The sequence below is a fragment of the Mus musculus genome, chromosome 11 (genome assembly GCF_000001635.26).
Source record: "Mus musculus strain C57BL/6J chromosome 11, GRCm38.p6 C57BL/6J".
NCBI lineage: Eukaryota > Metazoa > Chordata > Mammalia > Rodentia > Muridae > Mus > Mus musculus.
The window spans coordinates 100,384,992-100,405,160 of NC_000077.6; the positions used below are offsets into that span (position 1 = coordinate 100,384,992).

General features: G+C 52.6%; 1 protein-coding gene and 1 long non-coding RNA gene across 5 annotated transcripts in view; one reads left to right on the forward strand and one right to left on the reverse strand.

Moving 5' to 3' along the window:
* Jup (junction plakoglobin) overlaps window positions 1-12,848 on the reverse strand; it is a 28,984-nt gene extending 16,136 nt beyond the window's left edge. Inside the window, exons 1-2 of one of the 4 annotated variants that reach the window (NM_010593.2) lie at window positions 12,645-12,799; window positions 1,182-1,397 (exon numbers count right to left, since the gene is read on the reverse strand). In NM_010593.2, the coding sequence (NP_034723.1) occupies window positions 1,182-1,389 (208 nt within the window). In that variant the 5' untranslated portion in view covers window positions 1,390-1,397; window positions 12,645-12,799. Of the gene's footprint in view, window positions 1-1,181; window positions 1,398-1,504; window positions 1,785-12,560 lie in introns of those variants that run through there. The other 3 variants (XM_006532315.4, XM_030245605.1, XM_006532316.1) reach the window with 3 other exon arrangements.
* Window positions 12,849-13,124: 276 nt separating this feature from the next.
* Gm12348 (predicted gene 12348) lies at window positions 13,125-18,874 on the forward strand. Its single transcript, NR_132425.1, has 4 exons — window positions 13,125-13,146; window positions 16,517-16,680; window positions 17,113-17,280; window positions 18,442-18,874. It is a non-coding gene; the product is annotated as a predicted gene 12348 (long non-coding RNA).
* The last annotated feature ends 1,295 nt before the right edge of the window (window positions 18,875-20,169 follow it).

A 20,169-nucleotide genomic window follows, 5' to 3' on the forward strand; every position in this document is an offset into this window, starting at 1 on the left:
GCAGCCCAGTCACAAGATTAGACAAGCTAAACTTCCTTAGTCTAACTACACAACTCATCCTCCATAGAGTAGCAACTCTCTCCCTGAACAGGGGGCCGAAAGAAGTCCCCGAGCACCAGCCAAGACCACATAGCCAATCAAGAGACAGGACAGGAGGCTGGCTTTGAGAAGGCAGGAGCAAGAATCCTCAAGGGAAACCCTGGGTTCTCCCTCTGGGTAGGCTGGGGCTATTCAAAGAAAAAGTCCCATATAGCCCTGCTATGGCCAACGCCCTAATGCCCTAGTAGAGAGGGCAGGAACAAGGTCATTCTCTAACTAATGGGGAAGGAGAGGCTGCCTACAGGACTCTCCCACCTATACACTTTCCTTTAGCTCCTAGGAGTACACTGGCCCAGCCAGGCACAGAGAGGTTCCAAGGAAGGAGACCTGGGACACAGAGGCTCAGTTCATAGAGCCCTCACCAGCCACAACTCATCCTGCAACTGTCCAGGCCCCAAATCTCATCCCCTGGAACATTTAGGGCCCTGGGGGCATCTGCGAATGACAGTCCTAAAGCCATGTGCACCTTTGTCCCAGAAAGGAAGGGAACATCTGGACTGGTAGAGTATTGGCCTTTGTGACAGGAACCTGTAACTGAATCAGTTTCCCCAGGCCCGTCCTCAGTACATCTGTATGTCATGTGCTAGCCCAGTCTAAGCTTGAACCCTGGGTGTGTGTGGGTGTGTGGGGGAGTATCCCCTGTCTCTCTCATCAGACATGAGGTTCCTGGAGTGAAAAGAATACCTTCCCAGTAATCTCAGATCTTGCCAGCCCCCACCCGGAGGGGTATCAATAAAGTCACCTTAGTACACTCCTGAGATCCCAGAAGCTAAAAACTTTGGGCTCCAATAGCACCCTGGGTCAGTGCCTAGGCCTCCCTACACGTTCAGAATTCACCCGGGTGACTTCTGTATCTATCTCTGGGTTGCCACATGTCCCCTTCAGACTTCCCGTGTCCTCAAGAGTGGACACTGTGAAGCCAGGCGTGGTGGTGGTGCATTCCAGCCTTCGGGAGGCGGAGGCAGGCAGATCTCTGTGAGTTCAAAACCAGCCTGATCTACAGAGGTGTTCCAGGGCTACACAGAGAACCCCTGTCTCGGAAAACCCAAAAGAAAAAAAAAAAAAAACCCTGGGGTCCAGACCTTGGTTCTGTGGCACCCCTTGTGTATAGGTGGTAGTCTTCTTGAGTGTGTACTGTCTGCCGCAGGCATCATCCTCATCCATGATGCCCTTGCTGCTTACAGAGGGCACACAGGTATTGACGCCGGAGTGGATGCCCGAGTCGTAGGTGTATGTCTGTTGCCACTCTGTCACCTTGATGGGCTGCTCAATAAGGTTCATCACCTCCATGGTGGCTGCTGAAGACAAAAAGACAGGAGCACAACATCAGCAGGCTAGGGAGACACCATTACCCCCAGTTTCAACTCAGCTATAGCTGAGATCTACCCTTCTCCTGGAGCCCTACCATAGCCTCAAGGGCCTCAGAGGGTTGCAGACAGCAAGGTGCAGGTGTGAAGCGAAAGGGCACCCAGCCCAGAAGACGGCCTGGGGCACAGTAGGGCTGCAGTAAGGTCATTAAGGATAAGCTCCATGGTTTTTGCGTTCTCTAGCTCTGGTGTGGAGACAGGAAACAGCCAGATCCCTCCAGCCTAGCACAGGCTCACTCACCAGCTGCCCCCACCCACCATTTCCAGTAGAAAAGGAACTAAGGGTTTCAGAGGGCTGCTGAGCTCTGTAGACCTGCCCTCGCTCCACTGGAGTCCCCTGGGAAAGGCTGCAGAGGCTGTAGCACACCGTCAGCCATTGGATGAGAGACTGGGTGGGGCAGGGAAGCTGTCCGACAGGTTTCTCTGGGACGCCCAGGGCTCCCTCAGAGTTCCTGAATCTCATATTCCAGGAGGTCAAGCTAAACCAGGGCTTCCTCTCCTCCAGCTCCCAGCCTTCTGAGCTCTATAGACCTGTTCAAATCTTGGCAAACTACTCCCTTAAGAATCTACCTCTCGTTGGGTGCCAGGGGCTTCAAACTCACGGTCCACCATGCTCAACTGAATGCTGTGAGAATAGTGCTTAGGAAGGACTCGCTATGGTGACAGCACTTAGTAGGTGTTCACTGTTGGGGACCAGGTTGTTGCTATCCTAACTGCCTCACCCCTAGGGTGTTCATTCATCGTCCACTTCCCGGAACTCGGGCTAGCAGCACGGAGTGGGACAGGCCCTCTGGGGTGGTCACTGCTGTTGAGGACTTTCACCTTGCTCTGAGGGCTTGGGGCCACTTTAAGGCCCATGGGCATCTGCACCTACTTGATGTGGGTTCCTCATTTGGTCTGTTTGGCACCACCGTCATGGGCACTGACCCTATTGCAACCACCACCACCTACATACAGACAGTCATGGAGAGAGATCTACTATGTGCTCACACCCTTCACACGTGCCTCCAGACCCCTCACCAATGCCACCAGCCTCACACATGGGTTTCAGAGCTTTGCTCCCCAGTTTATAGATGTGGAAACTGGCTAGAAATGGAACTAGAGAAGGGACCAGGCATAAGCAAGCTTGATGCTAAAGTCTTCTGCCTCTATACTCCAATACTGCAATACTGCCTCAGAGAATGAACAGAGCCCACTCATAAAACGGGGTGGTGCCCAGCATCTCTCAAACAGGTTGTTCCACCATGATGGGGGACCTGCAAAAATTAGGGTGGGGCAGCTGGTGTACTGAGAGGCGCCACCCAGGAACAAAAAGAATCAGGGGCCTCTTCCCAGTGACAGCCCCGGCCCCACCTTTCAGAGCATGACGACAGAGGGGCATGGTAGAACACGCCTGTCATGCCAGTACCGGGCAGACTGGGATAGAAGGTTCACCAGTGGGAGACCAGCTACAAAAGGAGACACTGTTTCAAAGAGGGGGAAAAAAAAAAACCCCGGAAAGGTTGATGAATGTTCTCCCAGCCATTCTTGGGACGCACAGCCCCTCCCCTGCCACACGCAGCAGTCCTAAAACAGACAGAGGCAGGAGCAGCACCAGTGTTCAGCTGCCACCTTCCTCCCTTCCCGCCATCCCATCCCGGCTGACTCAGAGTTTCGTTTGGGGTTGATAAACAGCAGCAGGCCCAGGCTACCGACAGCAGGCTCTGTGCCACCAGATGTGCACAGCTGCTCCCAGACACTTGCCTGGAGTAGCTATTTTAGAATACTGCCTCACCACCCTACCACCCCGCACTCTCCCCTCCTCCCCCCTCCCTTCTCATGCTCCCCTCCTCCCAGCTCCAGCAGGAAGCAGAAGGAAATCAGGAGCTTGGAGGAGGCCAGCTCAAGAAAATCCTGCCTCTCTCTGACCCAAGGGTGGCTCCCAAAGAGAGAACTTCAGGAGCTTGGGATGAGTGAGTGGGTCCCAGAAATCATCTTTGGGAGAAGAAAAACCAGAAAACACGAACCCCGAGAGCTCTTGAGAAGGTGAAACCCATAGATGCTGACCCTCCAGTGCCCAATAGAGGCAAAAGCATAGGGTCCAAGAAGGTGAGGAAGACCTGCCCCGGTCGGCATGAACTCCTCAGTCCAACCACAAAGCTGCCTTCCACTGAGACAGCCACGCAACCAGCCATTTGGACCCAGAGAGATGGGAGAAGGCTCATCTTAAACCAAGGAGCAGCCGCAGATCAGAAGGGAACACTGCGGTCAAGGGTAGCCTCAGGAGAGAGGGGTTCACTCACAGGCTGTTCCTCGGGCCCAGATGGCCAGGCCTGGAGCCAAGGGAAGCAAAGGCTGGAAAGTTGCCCAGGGCCAGGCAGAGGTCAAAGGATATCAGAGGGCAAGCATCCTGTTCTCTAATAGCCAGTGACTTCCAACCCTGCCGGTAGGCCTTTGCTGATTCCCAATTTATAGATGGGGAAACAGAGGCTCCAAGTTCCAGGAACGGTGGCACCATGCTCAGTGCTGAGTCTGTCTTACTTGCAGACTGGGGTTTAGTTCACTTCTGAGAGTCTGGGAGAAACTGAGCCCTCTGACCAAGGGGAGGAAGGGGAAGGTAAGGATGAGGGTGATCACAGGTGGCGGTCCTCCCCACCTATGCATTGGTCAGATTAGGGTCAGATTAGGGTCTCAGCTCTACCATATATGCTGGGAATCTCTGGGTGTTTTTGCTTTGTTTTGAAGGATTTGTTTATTTTTAATGCGCATTGGTGTTTTGCCTGCATGCATGTCTGTGTGAGGGTGTCAGATCCTCTGAAAATGGAGTTACAGATGGTTGTGAGCTGCCATGTGAGTGCTGGGAACTGAACTCGGGACCTTTGGAAGAGCTGCTGGTGCTCTTAACAGCTGAGGTGTCTCTCCAGCCCCTTTGGGTGTGTTTTGTTTTGTTTGTTTTGTTTTGCTTTTTCAAGACAGGGTTTCTCTGTGTAGCCCTGGCTGTCCTGGAACTCACTCTGTTAGACCAGGCTGGCCTCGAACTCAGAAATCTGCTTCCCAAGTGCTGGGATTAAAGGCGTGCGCAACCACTGCCCAGTATTGGGTGTTTTTTAATCTGAGAAAGGCTGGCCCCATGATCTCAGAAGAAGCACTGATGGCCAGATTCTAATAAGATGCGAAGGTTCCTGTGTCAGTGAAGGTTAGGCTAAGGGTGGGCAAGGTAGAGTTGAAAGCAGCTCAGAGAGTGGACACACCAGAAATCTTCACAGAGACAACTAGCTACTCTTGTAAGGGGAAGGCTGGTAGTCAGCCATCAGAGAGGATGGTCAATCAGTTTCACCATTCTCCCTACCAACTCAGAGAGCCTGGGACATTCTTCCACAACAAGCAAAAGTATAGGTTTGGCCATTCTCGGGGCGGAGAGGCCGCACCCAGTTAGGTCTCAGCATTCTTCACCCTGGAAACACAGGTCAGACCTTCTGCAATGCGCCCTGGACAGAACCAGGGTGGAAGTGAGGGAGACGGTGGGGGGTGGGGGGCCCTGCCCAGGCACTGGGCCAGAGATGGGTAGAGACAGAGACAGGGACAGGGCGGGTTTCCGAGTTGAAAGGGGGACCTTTGTTTAGCAGTGGGACTCTGCTCCATTGTTGGTGGCAGGGAGGAAGAAGCCAGTTTAGAGATCACAGGGTGGAGTAGGAGGAGGACAGGAAGAGAGAAGACACAGGCCCTTGAAGGGTATGCAAAGGTCCCTTCCCCCACTGGCTCCAGACTGGGGAGGGGGGGTGGTCAGAGCCCTGCCCTCCATGCCTGTTCTTCCATACAGCCAGCTGGGGTGCTGGCACCACGCACCCTCCGTCCAAGCTGTCCAGCAGAATGACGCCCAGTCCTGACTTTAAAAATAACCCCTCCAAGAGTGACAGCAGCCTCCGACCTAGCCAGCACCTGCAGGGACAGTCAAGCAACAGGCACAGCCACGCTGGGCTGCTAAGTGACAGTAAAACACCTAGAAACAGGCTCAGGAGAGGGCTGCCTGAGAGGCTGGGCTGGACCTGGATGCAGAAACAAAGCACGGGGCCACACATGGCAGGCAAAGCTGGGCTTCCCCTGGAGGTCCTTCGGGCTAGAGGTTGGCACCCTAGGCACACCCAGACCCACACACAGGCTTACATCAAAGCAGGAGAGCAGAGGGATAAACATCTTTACAAAGGGTCCCCATCAGAACCAACACCTAACTGGCTGTGGGCCTTTGGGCAAGTCAAACCATTTATGTAGTCATGGGACCCCTTTTCCTCAGACTGTATGTAACCTGAACATAGCTGCCACCCAAGCAGTAGCCAACCCCAACAGAACAGTCCCCACCTCAGAGTAAGGGCTTAGAGAGGATACCAGCCCTAAGCTTCCCTTCTCAATGCCTCTGGATCCAGCTGAGATACTGCCAACAGTCCCAAGGACAGAAAGAAACACACACTGTCATGGCTCGCACAGTCAGACATAGAAACTTCTAGAGACTGCTGATTCCACGAGGGAACCCCTCACTGTCCCCCCAACCCCAGCACCCCATTCTATCATGGTGAGAGGTTCCTGGGCAGACACCATGATTTCTATCACCAGAATGGCCCACACTGGTAAGAGAGGCAGCACAAGCTACTCGCGCATGGCCGATGCTGATGACCAGAGAAGACAAGGGATGTTTCAAAGGAACATTCTCACTTCCAGCCTGGAGGGCAGCCCAGGCCAGACCATGGCTGAGAAGAGGTCTGGAGTGGGAGAGGCTCAGGCCATGACCCAGCTGCTGTTTGTTCTCTTCTGGGCTGCTTCCCAAAGCAAACAGAGCCGGGTGGGAAAATGGAGGGGGCTATGTAGCAGAGGGAAGTGGCCTGACCTAGGAAACCTAATGGGTTCCCCTAACAGAGGGCTCCAGCTGCATCCCTGATGAGGACAGCATCCCAGGCCGGCAGATGAGCCCAAACCAGGACTCCTGGGAGTGGAAAATTACTCCAGCTGTTACAAGCCCCTAGCCAGCACCATTGGGCTTAGGCAGTCCCATTAACAGCAGTTGGATGCCAGCCAGTTAGAGTAGGATGTTACAGGCGTAGGGCTGGACAGGAGGGACCTGAACCCTTAGTCCCTGGACAACGCAGGCTGCAGCAAGCAAAAGCTTTGCAAGAAGGCTTCAAGCAAATGCCTTAGTTGGGGGGAGGGGCGGGCTGGAGAGATGGCTCAGCGGTTAAGAGCATTGACTGCTCTTCCAGAGGTTCTGAGTTCAATTCCCAGCAACCACATGGTGGCTCACAACCATCTGTAATGAGATCTGCTGCCCTCTTCTGGGGTGTCTGAAGATAGCTACAGTGTACTTGTCATATATATAAAATAAGTAAATAAAATCTTTAAAAAAAAATGCCTTGGTTGGGGCTGCTAGGATGGTTTAGCAGGTAAAGGTGCCTGCCTGCACCATAACCAAATGGCTTGAATTTTATCCACATGGCAGAAGGACAGAACTGACTCTTACAAGTTGCTCTTTGATTTCAGCCTGTATGCGGCAACACCCCCCGAAATAAATACATGTTTGGAAAAATAAAAACTTGCCATGTTGAGGGCACAGGAGGGCTTCGCGGATGAGCGGCTTCTGAGTGAAGTGCTTGTATGGCATGCCCGGAAGCCCTCCCTGGGCTCTAATCCCTGTATTGTGCAGGAATAAAAGCAGCTCACCTCTGTATACAGAGCTCACATGGAGGTGGAAGGTCAAGAGCAAAGGATAGGAGGGGAGGGAGGGAGGAAGGTTCAAGGTGGCTACCTCACACAGTTCAAATTAAAGACAGCTGCTTTTTATTCTCACAAATTTCTGTGCATTCCTCAATTTAAAATAATAAAATAAAATAAAATAGCAATCAGCCAGCCAGTGATGGCGCATGCCTTTAATCCCAGCACTCGGGAGGCAGAGGCAGGCAGATTTCTGAGTTCGACGCCAGCCTGGTCTACAAAGTGAGTTCCAGAACAGCCAGGGCTACACAGAGAAGCCCTGTCACGAGAAAAACAAAAAGACCAACTGAGCACAGTGGAGCAAGCCTTTGATCCTGACACTCAGCGACAGAGAAACAGCCCACAGTGAGGCAGTTTGTCGATTGCCTGGCCTCTTCTCGCCATCACTAGACATAAGATCTCCCTCCACACTGGGAAACCGCAGAGAAAGCTGAGCACCCTCCTCTGCAGCCAACCAGAAGTTAAGAGGCCAGGAGGCTAGCACAAGCAAACGGTCAGACGGTCAAAGAACTCTCTCTCTCTCTTCGAATCTAGCCCAGGAAGTTGCTGGAAAATGGGACGGTCAACCACATCCCAAGAGAAAGACCTCAGGGTGTCTGTCATCTGTTGAGACACAAATCCCAGTGACCTGTCCCGCCCCATCTCACTACCTTTTTCTTTCAGAGAGTTACTGGGCCAGCCAGCTGTCAGACGCTGGGTTTCTATTCGGCCCTGTGGTTCTTCTTCCCAAATTCCCAAACAAAAAGTTTCCTCCAAGGACTTAGACTGACTCTTCACCCACAGGAAGCGCCTCCTGGGCAAGGGTGGCCCTCTCCAGAGGAGACTCTACTATGAGCCTCCACCTGCTTCTCCATTTGAAGTGAAGACCTCCCATCCGGAGCTGGAGAAATGTCTCAGCAGTTAAGAGCACTTACTGCTCTTGGAGAGGACCCAGACCAGTTCCCAGAAGCCATATGGCAGCTCACAATCTTCTATGACTCTGCTTGCGGGGAGAATCTGACACTGTCTTCTGGATAGGAAGTCTTTTTCTCTGTCTAGCCTCTTCAATAAAGACATCTGCGTGTCCTCACCCCACCCACCTTGTCCCTGTTGGCCTCAGGGTGCTAGAAAGCCACCAGCCCAAATTACTCTGTGTGGTAATCTGCGAGAATGACTTCATTCTCCCTTGGTGCTTCCCAGTCAAGGCTCCTTGCTTTAGGGGCTCTCTTCTCTAAGATAGGTAAACACACTGTGGTTCCGTCCTGATGGGAAGATCTGGTAGTAAGAACCTCAGTCTTTAGAATGTACCAGTACGCAGGCTCAACCTAGCCCCAGTTCTCCATTCTGATGCCAGGTGCTGGGTTGGCAAAGGGGTCCAAATCAGTCAAACCTAAGAAGACCATGCGCCACCAAATCCTCCTTTGTGGGCTAGCTCTGGCTGACAGGCATCTCCTACAACCTCTCACTCTACTCCCACAGGCAGGAATGTCCTCCTGTGGAGGTTTTCATAGCCCAATGCTAGTGTCTCCAGCCATGACAGGGCAGTAGAAAGCTCCTCTCCAAGCAAGCCTGGTTGTGTTACCTGGCATGATCCAGCAGGACTCTCACCCAAGCCTAAATCTGACTCATGTGTCTCTATTCCCCAGAGAGCACCCCGCCTCCACTTTAACTTGGCAAAGCCACAGACACTAGTGAAGCAGGTGGCTCCCACATCCTCTCCGGGGTCCAGCCCAGAAAGCTCTGAGCCATGCTGTCCTCCCCTCTGGTCTCCCCTAACTTAGACCCTCACAGCTCCTGGCCTTGAGGAGTTGCCTTACCACCGACCACAGTGAGGTTTCAGAGTCCCGGCAGCCAGGGTGATGAGTCACTCCCACCTGACAAACCTGTCCCGCCTTCACCGCCCCCACACGTCTAGCAGGGCTCTCCTATATTCCCTTCTATCCTTGGAGCTGAGGCCCTCCAAAGGGGGCAGGAGAAAACTTCCATTTAGGGCTAAAGATGTAGAGCGTTTGCCTAGCATACATATATGAAGCCCTGGGTTCGATCCCCAGCATGGTATAAGCCAGTGCTGCATGCCTATAATGCCAGTACTTGAGAGGTCTGAACAGTTGAGAGATGGCTGATTGGGTTAAAGCTAAATTGGACCCACAGGACCCACAGGGTGGAAGGAAAAGAAAAAAAAACCCTGAAAGTTGTCCTCTGATCTCCACAAATGTGCTGTGTTCTGTGCATGCTCAAACACACAGGCACACACTAAATAAATAAATAATAAATAAATAAATAAGATGATGATGACAAATGTTTTAAAAAGCTTGCCAGGCATGGCAGCACACACCTGTTATCCTAAGGAGCAGGGGCTGCTGGGTCTCTGTGAGTTTGAGGACCCCTAGTCTAGATAGCAAGTTCTAGGCTAGCCAGGTCTGCACACGGAGACCCTGTCTTCAAAAAGGAAAGAAAAATCGTTCAAGGTCAATCTCAGAGGCTAGCCTAGGCTACATGAGACTCTGTCAAGAAAGGAAGGTGTGTGTATGTGTGTGTGTGGGGGGCTTCCAGGGCTGATGATGGATTCCATAGGAAAGTGCTTGTCTACGTTGGTGCAAGGTCCCAGATTTGGTCATTTATTACCCAAAAGAAAAGGGGGGATGGGTGGAGAAATTCTTCCCGAGTTGTAGAGGAGCCAAAGAGCAGAATGAGGTCTGAGCTTAGCCCTCTCTGGAGTCTGGCTGGGCACCACTGGGCAAGTTGCTAACTTTCCCTTAGTTGTTGAGGAAGACAACAACTGCAGCTGCCTCTGTAAGCATGATTAGTGAGAACCATTGTGAAAGAGCTTGGTACCAGATCGTCTTCTGGCTTTGAGTGACCATCAATCAAGTACTTTCTGGGCAGCTAGGTTTCTTTATTCCTGAGGTCACTGAGCCTAAGAAGCAAGGTGCCCTGACCCAGGCTGCGCAGGTAAGGACACACTGTTCAGAGACTCAAGGTAGCTTCAGTCCAAGTCTGTGTCCCAACTCTCAGAACTGCCCCCTTAGACTATCTAGACAGTTGTCCTTCTGTGGACCAGCCAAATGTGTCACCTTGTTCTAAAGTAGCTCTGCAGGAGGACAGGACTTCCTCTCCTGGGCCATGGCCTGTGGGCCCCCAGGAAGGAAATTAATCAGGCTCCGCCTGACCTTCCGTTCCCACAGGCTGCATTCTCCAAGTCCGACCTTAGCAGGCCAGACGGCGGCCCGGCGGCTCCAGAGGGAATAGGGTGGAGCTTGGGTGCGGGGGAGGCTCCTGTCACCCAAGCCCAGACTTGATCTGGCAAGAAATGACTAATCGGATCCTACCTTGGCTTCTCCTCCCTCCTGTCCGGTCAGAAGCCAGCTTGGGCCGGGCAGCTCCTGGCCACACTTCCTCAATACTGTCTTTTCATCACAGCCATGAACCAATCAAATTAGCTAAACTAATCATTTAGCTCATGTAATTACAATGCCTTCCCCTCCTCCACCTTGGCATGGAGAGGAGGGGAGACAGGTAGCATGAGCCTAATCTTCATATCCCCCCCCCCCCCCGTGCTTCCTGGAGGTGGTCACACTTATGTTACCCCCTCAACAGGACCTAAGGGGGTTACTCAAGGGGAGAGTCTGTCTGCCATTCCCACTCTCCAACGAAGCACCACCAGCGGCCTCCAGGTGAGTCACAGCAAGCAGCACTCATGACCCTCACCCCACCTTCCCTCTGCTCCAGGCTAGCGCTGGCATTCCTGCTCGGTCCCCCACAAGAAGGCTGATGGGGAGGGGCCTCCAAATGCCTATGAAAAGGCCACTCTTCGGATTTGTATAACCAGTGCAGCAAGGGCGAGTAGAAGTTCACAATTCCAGCCAGAGAAGCGCTCTCAGCACACGGAAGGCAAGGGGAGGGCGCGGATCACACTGTGCAGCCTCAGGGTGCCTGGCAGGGAAGAAACCTTCTACAGCAAAGACTTCCTCCTGTCCCACTTTCCCCGCCAAACACTCAGGAAAAGAGTGGGTGGAGGAGGGACTTCTGGCGAGTCCTCTAGAAAGAATGCACCTTCATAATCTAGAAACCCAGCGGACCGGCCAGCAACATTCCTGCCCTATGCTATCCTGCCTCAATTGTCAGCCAGCTAAATAAAATCGGGGATGGAATGGGGGAGTTAGGGAAAGACTAATCACTCTTCCTCATCTTCCTAGCTTGGCCCAGCCCTGTCCCAACCCCATTCCTGGGGAAGGGGCAGAGCTTGGGAGGACAGATACTTAGCAGGCCTCATATAAGGGGGTGTGATGGTCTCCGGAGGAGGGGGAAGGAAGAAGACACTTCCCCTTTCAGCAACGCCCCCACCCCACCCCCATTGGTCCCTACCTCAGGCCTTAGGGGCCTGGCAAACAGGATGGAGTTGGGGGCAGGGAGAACAGGGTCAAAGCGCACACACTGGCTACGTTCAGCTTGGAGCTGACTGGGGGAAGGGGTTTTCCTCCAAGAAGTACCACCAAGCCTAGAATCAGCTCTCAACAAGGAGACTAGAAAAATCCTAGAAAAGGCTCCCATGGTTACTTTCTCCTGGAAAGTTTGTTTGGAGTGATTTCTCAACAAGAATGGGTTGCAGAAATCAAAAGATATTGCTGTTTCCCTATCAACACTCTGGAAACCACAGCTACTAAAAACTGGGCGAGTGCTTCTTAAATTTTCTCTACCGGCCCAGACTCCAGGCCAAGCCACCAGTGTCAGACATCGGTAGGGCACTCAGCCCAGACCCTTCACCAGTTCCCCAGTCACCCTATCCCACCTCCGTAGGAGAAGGCATTGACCGGCGTACACTAGAGCGGAGGGAGGCGCCACAGGTCCAGCTCGGAGCTGCAGGGCAGGGCCTCCGTCTTCCAAGCGCTCACCTGCTCTGCTCAGCAGGTGGGAATTGCGTCCCTGGGAAAATGTGCACTCGGCCCCCACAGTTTGGAAAGCTGGGCGCAGACAATAGGGCCCCACCCAGGCCTGGGGGAGTAGGGAGGGAGGGAGAGAAAGCGAGGATGACGCGTGGGGTGCGGTGAGGGTGGCCCCAAAGAGACTAGGCAGCAAGTTTCCCAAACGGTAAATTCCTGTCACCGTGAGCTCCGGGACCAGGCGGAGCGGGTCAAAGTCTGCTCGGTCAGCTCCAGGGGAGAGTCAGGGACGCCGTGTTAGGCGAGCTCTGGGGCCCTGGGGGAGGCGCGAACTCCGAGGCACCTGCCCTAGTTCCTCCCCACCCTTCTCAGACCTGCGGTTCACCGAGCCTGGAGGGGCGCTCCAACCCAGATTGCTTGTCCCAAGGGTCCCGCGCCCCGGACCCCAGCGCGCCCCCTGTCGCTGGTGTAGGATGCGCTCCCTGACACCCGCCCTCACCTGCCCTGAAACCGCTGGAACCAGCCTCCCGGCCGCTTGCTGTCCCTACTCTCCCACAGTGATTCGTACCCCGATCGGGTGTACCTGAGCGTGGAGCCGGGCTGAGCCGAATCGGGGTCGGGTCTGGCCGGGAGGGAGCCGGCGCGGGCAGCGAACTGAGCTCGGCGCACTCGGGCGGCGGCTGCTCCGGACTCTGGCCAAGGCAGCAACTCAGTAACCGAACAAAAGGCAAAGGGACCTGACAGCCAAGCCACACCTCTCGCCCCCTCGAAGCTCCGCCCCCTAGGGAGACTCCCACCCTCTGAGGCTATCTCACTGGCTGCCCAGCCTGACTATCCCATCGAGGGGCGGAGCCTCGCGCCGGGACCTCTACCACGGCCGCCTCTGTTTATGCGCTCACCATTGGCCCCAGGGACTGCCACTCGACTCTGGGGTGGACGCCAACTTGAGGTCTCATCCTCACTCTGCATCTATTGGCAAATAGAAAGTTTCTTCTTTATGATTGGACAGAGGGCTGTCAGTAAGACTAAGGAAAAAGCCAATGGATCAGGTGGGGCGTGACTTGCCCCACCCTAGCCCTGAGCAGGTAAGACTCATTATTCTCCCCTTCCCCCCCTACCTGTCCAACAGGTGAGTCAGGGGGAGGCATGGGAAAGGACTGACGCCTTCACTAGCCAGCCAACTCAGCGTCAGGCTTATTCATTCTTGCCTCAACGTAGTAATAAGATGTTTGTAAAGCATTTCATAGGCTTTGTGCTGGGTTGGGATTTTCTCCCCCCTACAAAAGATGGAGTGTTCCCTGATCCCTTCTGTTTAGAATTAGCAGGCCTGGGTTTGGGTTCTCCCCTTAATCTTTGTATGACCTTAGGCTAGTTAGTGTACCTTTCACCCTGTATCTCTTCTGTAAAGTGGGTTCATTAGCTTTATCTATCTTAGGTTGGAGAGATTAAATGAAATAAGCTTTGTAGTAGCACTTAAACAGCTGAGGAATGTCAGTATTTAAACTGTCTCAGTTCGAGACAGTTCTTAAAAAGTGCTGGAGCAGCCAGGCAGTGGTGGCACTCGAGGAGGCAGAGGCAGGCAGATCTCTGTGAGTTAAGAGGCCAGCCTGGTCTTCAAAGTGGGATCGAAATGATCCATGTTAAAAGAATATTTTTAATGGGCTTGTGTGGTGCCTCAGTTGTGCAGATGTGACCACCCGAGTCTGATACCTCATGGAGGGAGACAACAGCCAAGTCTCACAGGTTGTCCTCTGTCCTCTGATCTCCCGCCTTGGCACAAGTGCCACACACATAAAAGTAAATAAAATGTAATGCGATTTTAAAACTACGCTCCAAAGAGATCACAAGACTAGGAAATATGGTACACTCTAAACTCCGACACCTTCTTTCTTTTTTTTTTTTTTTTGTTTTTGTTTTTGTTTTTGTTTTTCCAGACAGAGTTTCTCTGTATAGCCCTGGCTATCCTGGAACTCACTTTGTAGACCAGGCTGGCCTCGAACCCAGAAATCCACCTGCCTCTGCCTCCCGAGTGCTGGGATTAAAGGCGTGCGCCACCACGCCTGGGCCGACACCTTCTTTCAAGTCCCAGAGCAGAAGGGTCAGTGTGTTTTGGGGGTGGGGCGGGGGGGGGCTGGATACTGCTCCAGGGAGAAACAGACAAAGGAGATTAAATAATGATGTAAGGAAACTTTGACGGATTTGGGGGAAAATCAGACATTAGATGGAAAGAAAGGGAGCAGAGGTCTAAACCAAAGCGAGGCAGCAAGCCCCTTCAGAGTAGACAAGGCTGTTGAGCCATCCAAAAGAACTCAGTAGGTGGCCTAAGGAGCCGTGGGTATTTCTTCCTGTGGTTGATGACTGCTGTTGCGGCTGTAACATGAACCCAAGGCATGAACCAAGGTACTGAGTACCAACTGTATGCTGGGTGCCAGCCTAGACCTTGGCTGCACAGAAAATTTAAAGTATCCTAACTCTCAGAGAGCGTACAGAGTGACAAGAGGAAACAGCTTGTGTGGGTGGGAGTTGGGGGAGTGGCTGTTTAGAAAAGGACTTCCTGAAAGCGCGCACACATACACGCACACACACACACACACACACACAAACACACACACACACACACACACACGCAGGCACGCACACACATGCACCAGAGCTTACGGGCTAAAATAATTCCAGATGAAGATATCCTAACAGTATCTTTGACCACATTCCCCCAGTAGAGAAAGGAACGAGGCCTAACTTGTTGTCTTCCCGCCAATAAGTCTTCCTGGAAGGGAGAGGAAGATAGCAGCATCCCTAATCCAGTTGTAGGTGCACATGGCAAGTTGCCAGGACCGCTCCCCTCCACTGTTTCCCTGACTCCCACCCCTGCTAGCTTACCTGGGGATCTTTATCTCTATCTCATCCATGAGCCCACCTGCCTACTTGCCACACTCCACAGTGATCAGCCCAGGCCTCAGGAAGACTTCACCGTCCCAAGCTGCAGCCTCTGCAAGGGTTCCATCTTCATCCATTCCTCCCACCCAGTCACACATCCCTTCCAAACCCCTTGAAGGTTTCTCTGCCGCCTTTCTCCTCACTTCAGCCAATTGGCAGCAGGGGAAGGCTAGAGTCGCCTAGGTGGAATTAGAGGAAGGATTGGAGCTTCTGAATAAACGCTGTGTGTCCGCAGAAGGCACCACTGCTTGTCTTAGTATGTAACAAGCCACAGCACGTTGCGGAGGCCAAAGCTAAAACCCCCCGGGTGGAGGTTCCAATGTAGAAAACAGAGCCAGTTCCTCCCAGATGGATGCACTTCCTGTGTGTTTCTTAATCTCCTACTATGTGCCTGCCAAGGCACCAGGGCTTCGCCTGCTTCTGAGGATACATAAAGGAATCAGAAAATAGCTGTTCCTGGAATCAGTTCTTTTGCATGGGGATTTGGTCTCCTGGAGGGAAGGAGACACATAGGAATAGAGCTGAGCATTGCTGTGACCATTGGTCTCCTTTGCAGCTTGAACTTGAAGGAGAGGGACAAGGGCATCCAACCCAACCTTCTGCTTCCCAGCCTTTAAAGGCAAGAATTTTCATATTTGACAAATCTCCAAAAAAGGGAAATTCTTCGGTCTCCCTTATAGCAAATGCCCTTGTCTCCTTTTTCTGATAGCGGTGGGTTTCTTCTGATGTCTAGCTTCAACTCGTATCCCTGCAGTTTAGCCTCATTTCTCTTGCCTGGAGCTCAGTAGGCACTAAATCTTTGGGCCACCAAGACGTATCTGATTAACTCAACCTTGCAGCCCTTTGGAGCCTGAGAGTCGGGAGTAATAGAGCACCAGCTAGCCCATCCCAAGCTCCCCAGAGACAGAAGCCAGTGATCAAGATGAGGGACTGTTCATTGAAGAACCTCTTTAAGGCAAAGGTGACCGTCAATCAGATAGTGTCCAAAGCAGTCAGAGCGCCTCCTCTGCTTATGTCATTTCTTCCTCTTGCCTCCTGATAGGCCTCTGGGCCATATAAGGAAGCAGACGAGGAGTTTCTGTTCTTTCTTCTTCTAATTATCACGTGTATGTGTGATGGTGGTGGGTGTGCCATAGCTTGCCTGTGAAGGTCATATGACAACTTTGTGGCAATTCCTTACATTTCTAATGTGGGCTCTGGAGATTCAACTCAGGTTGCCAGGCAGGCACAGAAAACACCTTTACAACGCACTGAGCCATCTCTCCAGCCTGTGTTTCTGTTCTTCGTTAGAACTTAGCTTTTATGCGGTGGAGAGCTCTTCTGATGGATGGCTGTATTTAGACCTATAGAATAAACACACACACACACACACACACACACACACACACACAGACACATATACAAAGACCTTTTAGCCTTAGGTGGCCTAAGAAATACCCACCTTTGAATCATGCAGGGGCCTCTGCCCTGGCTATTAAAATCTAATGGTGTCGTGAGCATGCTTACCTATCATTCCAGGTACAGAGCCATCCTTTGGCCCCGGGAAGAGGCCTTCTGTCCCCAGTCCTATCCTCTAAAAGCTCCAGCTTTTCGTTTCTGTCCTAACTTTCCTGGGGTTGAGTCTCCACCCAGGGCCAACTAGGGGAGAAGGCTGCGAAGAACTCACACTCCTTGCAGACCAGGTACCTGAAACCCCGGTGTTCCTTGTCCAGCATGATCGGGGCTTCTTAGCCTATGAATCTTTCACTACAGCCCTCTGTCCCCAAGGTTCTGGCACTTCTGGGTGGTAAGTCAAAGAAATCACAAGTTCAGTTGGGGAGAAGGAAAGATGCAACTGGGGATACGCAAACTCCTGTGTCTTCACGCATGTGTAGAGCCAGAGGTGGCTTTGTGTTATGAGCAAAGACAGGAGGGAAGGTAGATGTCTCAAGGGCTGGAAGCTGGGGACAAATCTCCCTGGGGCTATCATGTTCTGACAGAGCAAGAATTCTAAAGCCCTTCCTGGCCTTGGTGGCCACTGTGGGGGTTCTCTTATGTTGGGATTGCGTTTTGTTTTTTTTTTAACATATTCGGAAATTCATATCGATCTGCAGCCTATCTGTGAACCTCCGCAGGTCCTTCAGCCCCTGCCCACGGATGTTGGGGGAGGGGCTTGTTCGGCATGACCCCTTCAAGGCCAGATCTGTAGAGACACTAGCAGCCTGAAGACCCTGGAAGTCTCTGGATCCCCTGCTGGAGGAGTCCTCACTTCAGCTAGAGCTGGAGGAGTCTCTCGAGGAGGGGTGGGTGCACTCATGCCTTCTTTGTGCCACTTGGTTCTCTGGAGCAGCTTCGAGACCAGATGCTGCCCACAGCTAGTCCTGTGAGTGTGCTCCCAGCCAAGGAAGGCTCCTAATTACAGAGGTAGCTCTAGCGACAGACATGACACTTCGCAGCAAGGCATGTGGGCGGGGTCGAATGCCAAAAAGAAAACAGGGAGACAAGAAAACAGAGATAGGGAAACAGAAATAGTACAGGCCAGGGCCAGATACCAGAGGTGGGGGAAGTGCAGCCCAGAGGAACCCTGGATCTCTTTAGAGAATGTCTATTCTGGGCTGTCCCCCTTACCCACTACTATGACCCTTCTAGAATGAAGTCCCAAAACAGCTAGTTCCCTTCTGCCCCAACCCCCCACCAGTGAAGTCTCAGGACAGGCTTATAACATGGATATGCTCTGAAGTGGGTCTTTTGAGAACTTCTGGAAGCAACCTCCAGCAAACCCCACTTGAGTAGTTTTAGGGGGGAAGGGAGGGACAAGGGAGACATTGCCACCTGAGTCACCCAGCTTCCTGCTCCTGGCTTGGGCGACCGACTCCAAGCACAGGCTGACACAGGTGGGGCTCCACCTGCCCTGCCAGCCTGCCAGCCTACCTGCCCCTCCCTCCACCCTCCCCTCCACAAGCCCTGGGAAATGCCTGTGCTAATCAGGAGCCCTTCCCACAGACAGGCAGGCCCTCAATCCTGAGCAAGCTTACACCTGTGCATGTGCTCACACCTGCTTGCAGGAACACACACACAAACACACACACACCTGCTTGCAGGAACACACACACAAACACACACACACACACACATACACACACACCCCTCTTTCCCACCTCGGAGTTCTCAGAAAGAAATGGATCTTCACTCTCATGCACATCTGAGAAAACTGAGGTTTGAGCCAGGAGAGGGGCCCCATGAACAGCAAATGCATAGAAGAGTTGGAAACAGAACCTTTGTTTCCTGTCCACTGGGTCAGGTCCCAAGCAACCTCGCTTTTCAACCCACTTCTGTCATCTGAAGTAAGACTTGAGGAACATTTGGGGGCTTAGATAGCCAGGGTGGAAGGCTGCTGCATGGCTGCAGATGCCTAGGGCACCCTACTGGGCTCTAAACCAGGACCTGGACCTTATTTCCTCTAGGTCACCACCAACGGTACCCAGCAAACAGAGCCATGGTGCGGGGATGAAGCAAAGAGACCACCACGCACACCTCCAAGGTCTCAGTGACTCAGTAGGAATTGGGGCAGCACTCAGAATCTAGGGCCAGGCCCCTGGGGAATGTGAGAGTCGAGGTCCTTGAATATTTCATCAGCACTTCAGCTCCGGTTGAAGCAGCAGCCAACTTACCGCTCATGGATAATTTATGATCCCAACAGAGAACCTGGAAGTAGTGAGGGGGGAGGGCATGGGGGGGGGGGAGGCAGGGCCAAGCTGTAGATAAGAGTGAAGGAGAGAAGCCAGCTGGATGGGAGTGTGTGAGAGGTCTGGGAGCAGGAGCTCCCAACACCATGAGACTCTTCCATGTTTGAGGATACCAAGGCATTAAAAATCAATAAACAGCACAGTGATGGAGATGCTACAAGAGGTTAAAGTCATCAGACAAGCGTCTTCTGACTTCCAGGCCTGACCCTAGGCCTGTGGTGGAGCGCCTAATCTCATTCCGAGATAGCAAAACAATGTAATGGTTCTGTGTTGACCGGGAGGCCCTCAAATAACCCCACCTACTCCACACTTGGGCAAACCGGGGAGACAAGCTAGACTTCCCACTTGGACTGGTTGAACCCACCCCTTACCAGCCTCCTCCTCCTCCAGGAAGACCCTAGGAATTTAGCCAAGTGGTTAAGGGGCAAAGAAGGAACTCAGGCATGGTCACCTCTGACTTCATCCAAGGAACATGGCAGTCGTCCCTCTTTCTCCAGAGGGATTTCGCAAAGCCCAGGCTGGCCTTGAAGTTGCAATGTAGTTGAGGGTGATCTTGAACTCCTGCCTCTATCTCTGGAGTGCTGGCTTTACAGTTCTGTATCATCATACCTGGTTTACACAGTACTGAGAATGGAACTGAAGAGCTCCATGCAAGATGGGCAAAGTCTCTGAGGCAGACCCCCAGCCTGGTAAATTTCTTTCTTTTTAAAGGAAAGATGGAAGTGATGACCTCAAATGGAAAATGTCAAGTTCCTTTGGCCTCTGCTTTTCTTATGACTTTAGAGAGCTCTTCCAGGTAGTCAAGGGGTCAAGTGTATGTATGTGGGAGGAAGGCAGGCAAGTAAGCACAACCTTGCCTCAGTTTCCCCACCTGAGTCATGGGCAGAATAGGTGCTTCTATACCAAGGGCTGTTTCAGGGGACAAAAGAGATGCTATCCAGGAGTCCTTGGCGCCAGCTGAGACCCAGGGAGGTAGTGATTATGAGGTGATCAGACCATAGGTTGGGCCTGGGATTTTTGTTTCAGCTGGGGCTGCTTGCTGTGGCTCCCAGCAGACTCCCGTGCATCCCCAGTCATCTTGGAACTTGATCATAAAGGGAAGCAGCCAGAGCTGTGTTCTAGTCCAGATCAGAGTTAGGTCCGGACCTGGAGTCCAGCCTAGATTCTTGGGGCCTCAGTTTCTCTATCCATGAAATCAGGGCCATTTTCCAGGACTGACCTTGGAGAGACACTATAAAAGAGGCCCTGGAGGAAGGCCAGAGTTAGGAGACAAGGATGATGGCCCTGGGCCCTGTGGTCACCAGATCTTTGTTAGGTAAAGTTATTTGCTCCAGAGCCAGCTTGAGAGGACCATCTGACATGGAGAAGGGCCCCTTCTTTGTTCCCAGAAAGACTATTCTCAGAGGCAGGCAACATCAGATGAGGCGTTAAGGATTCTAACTTTTT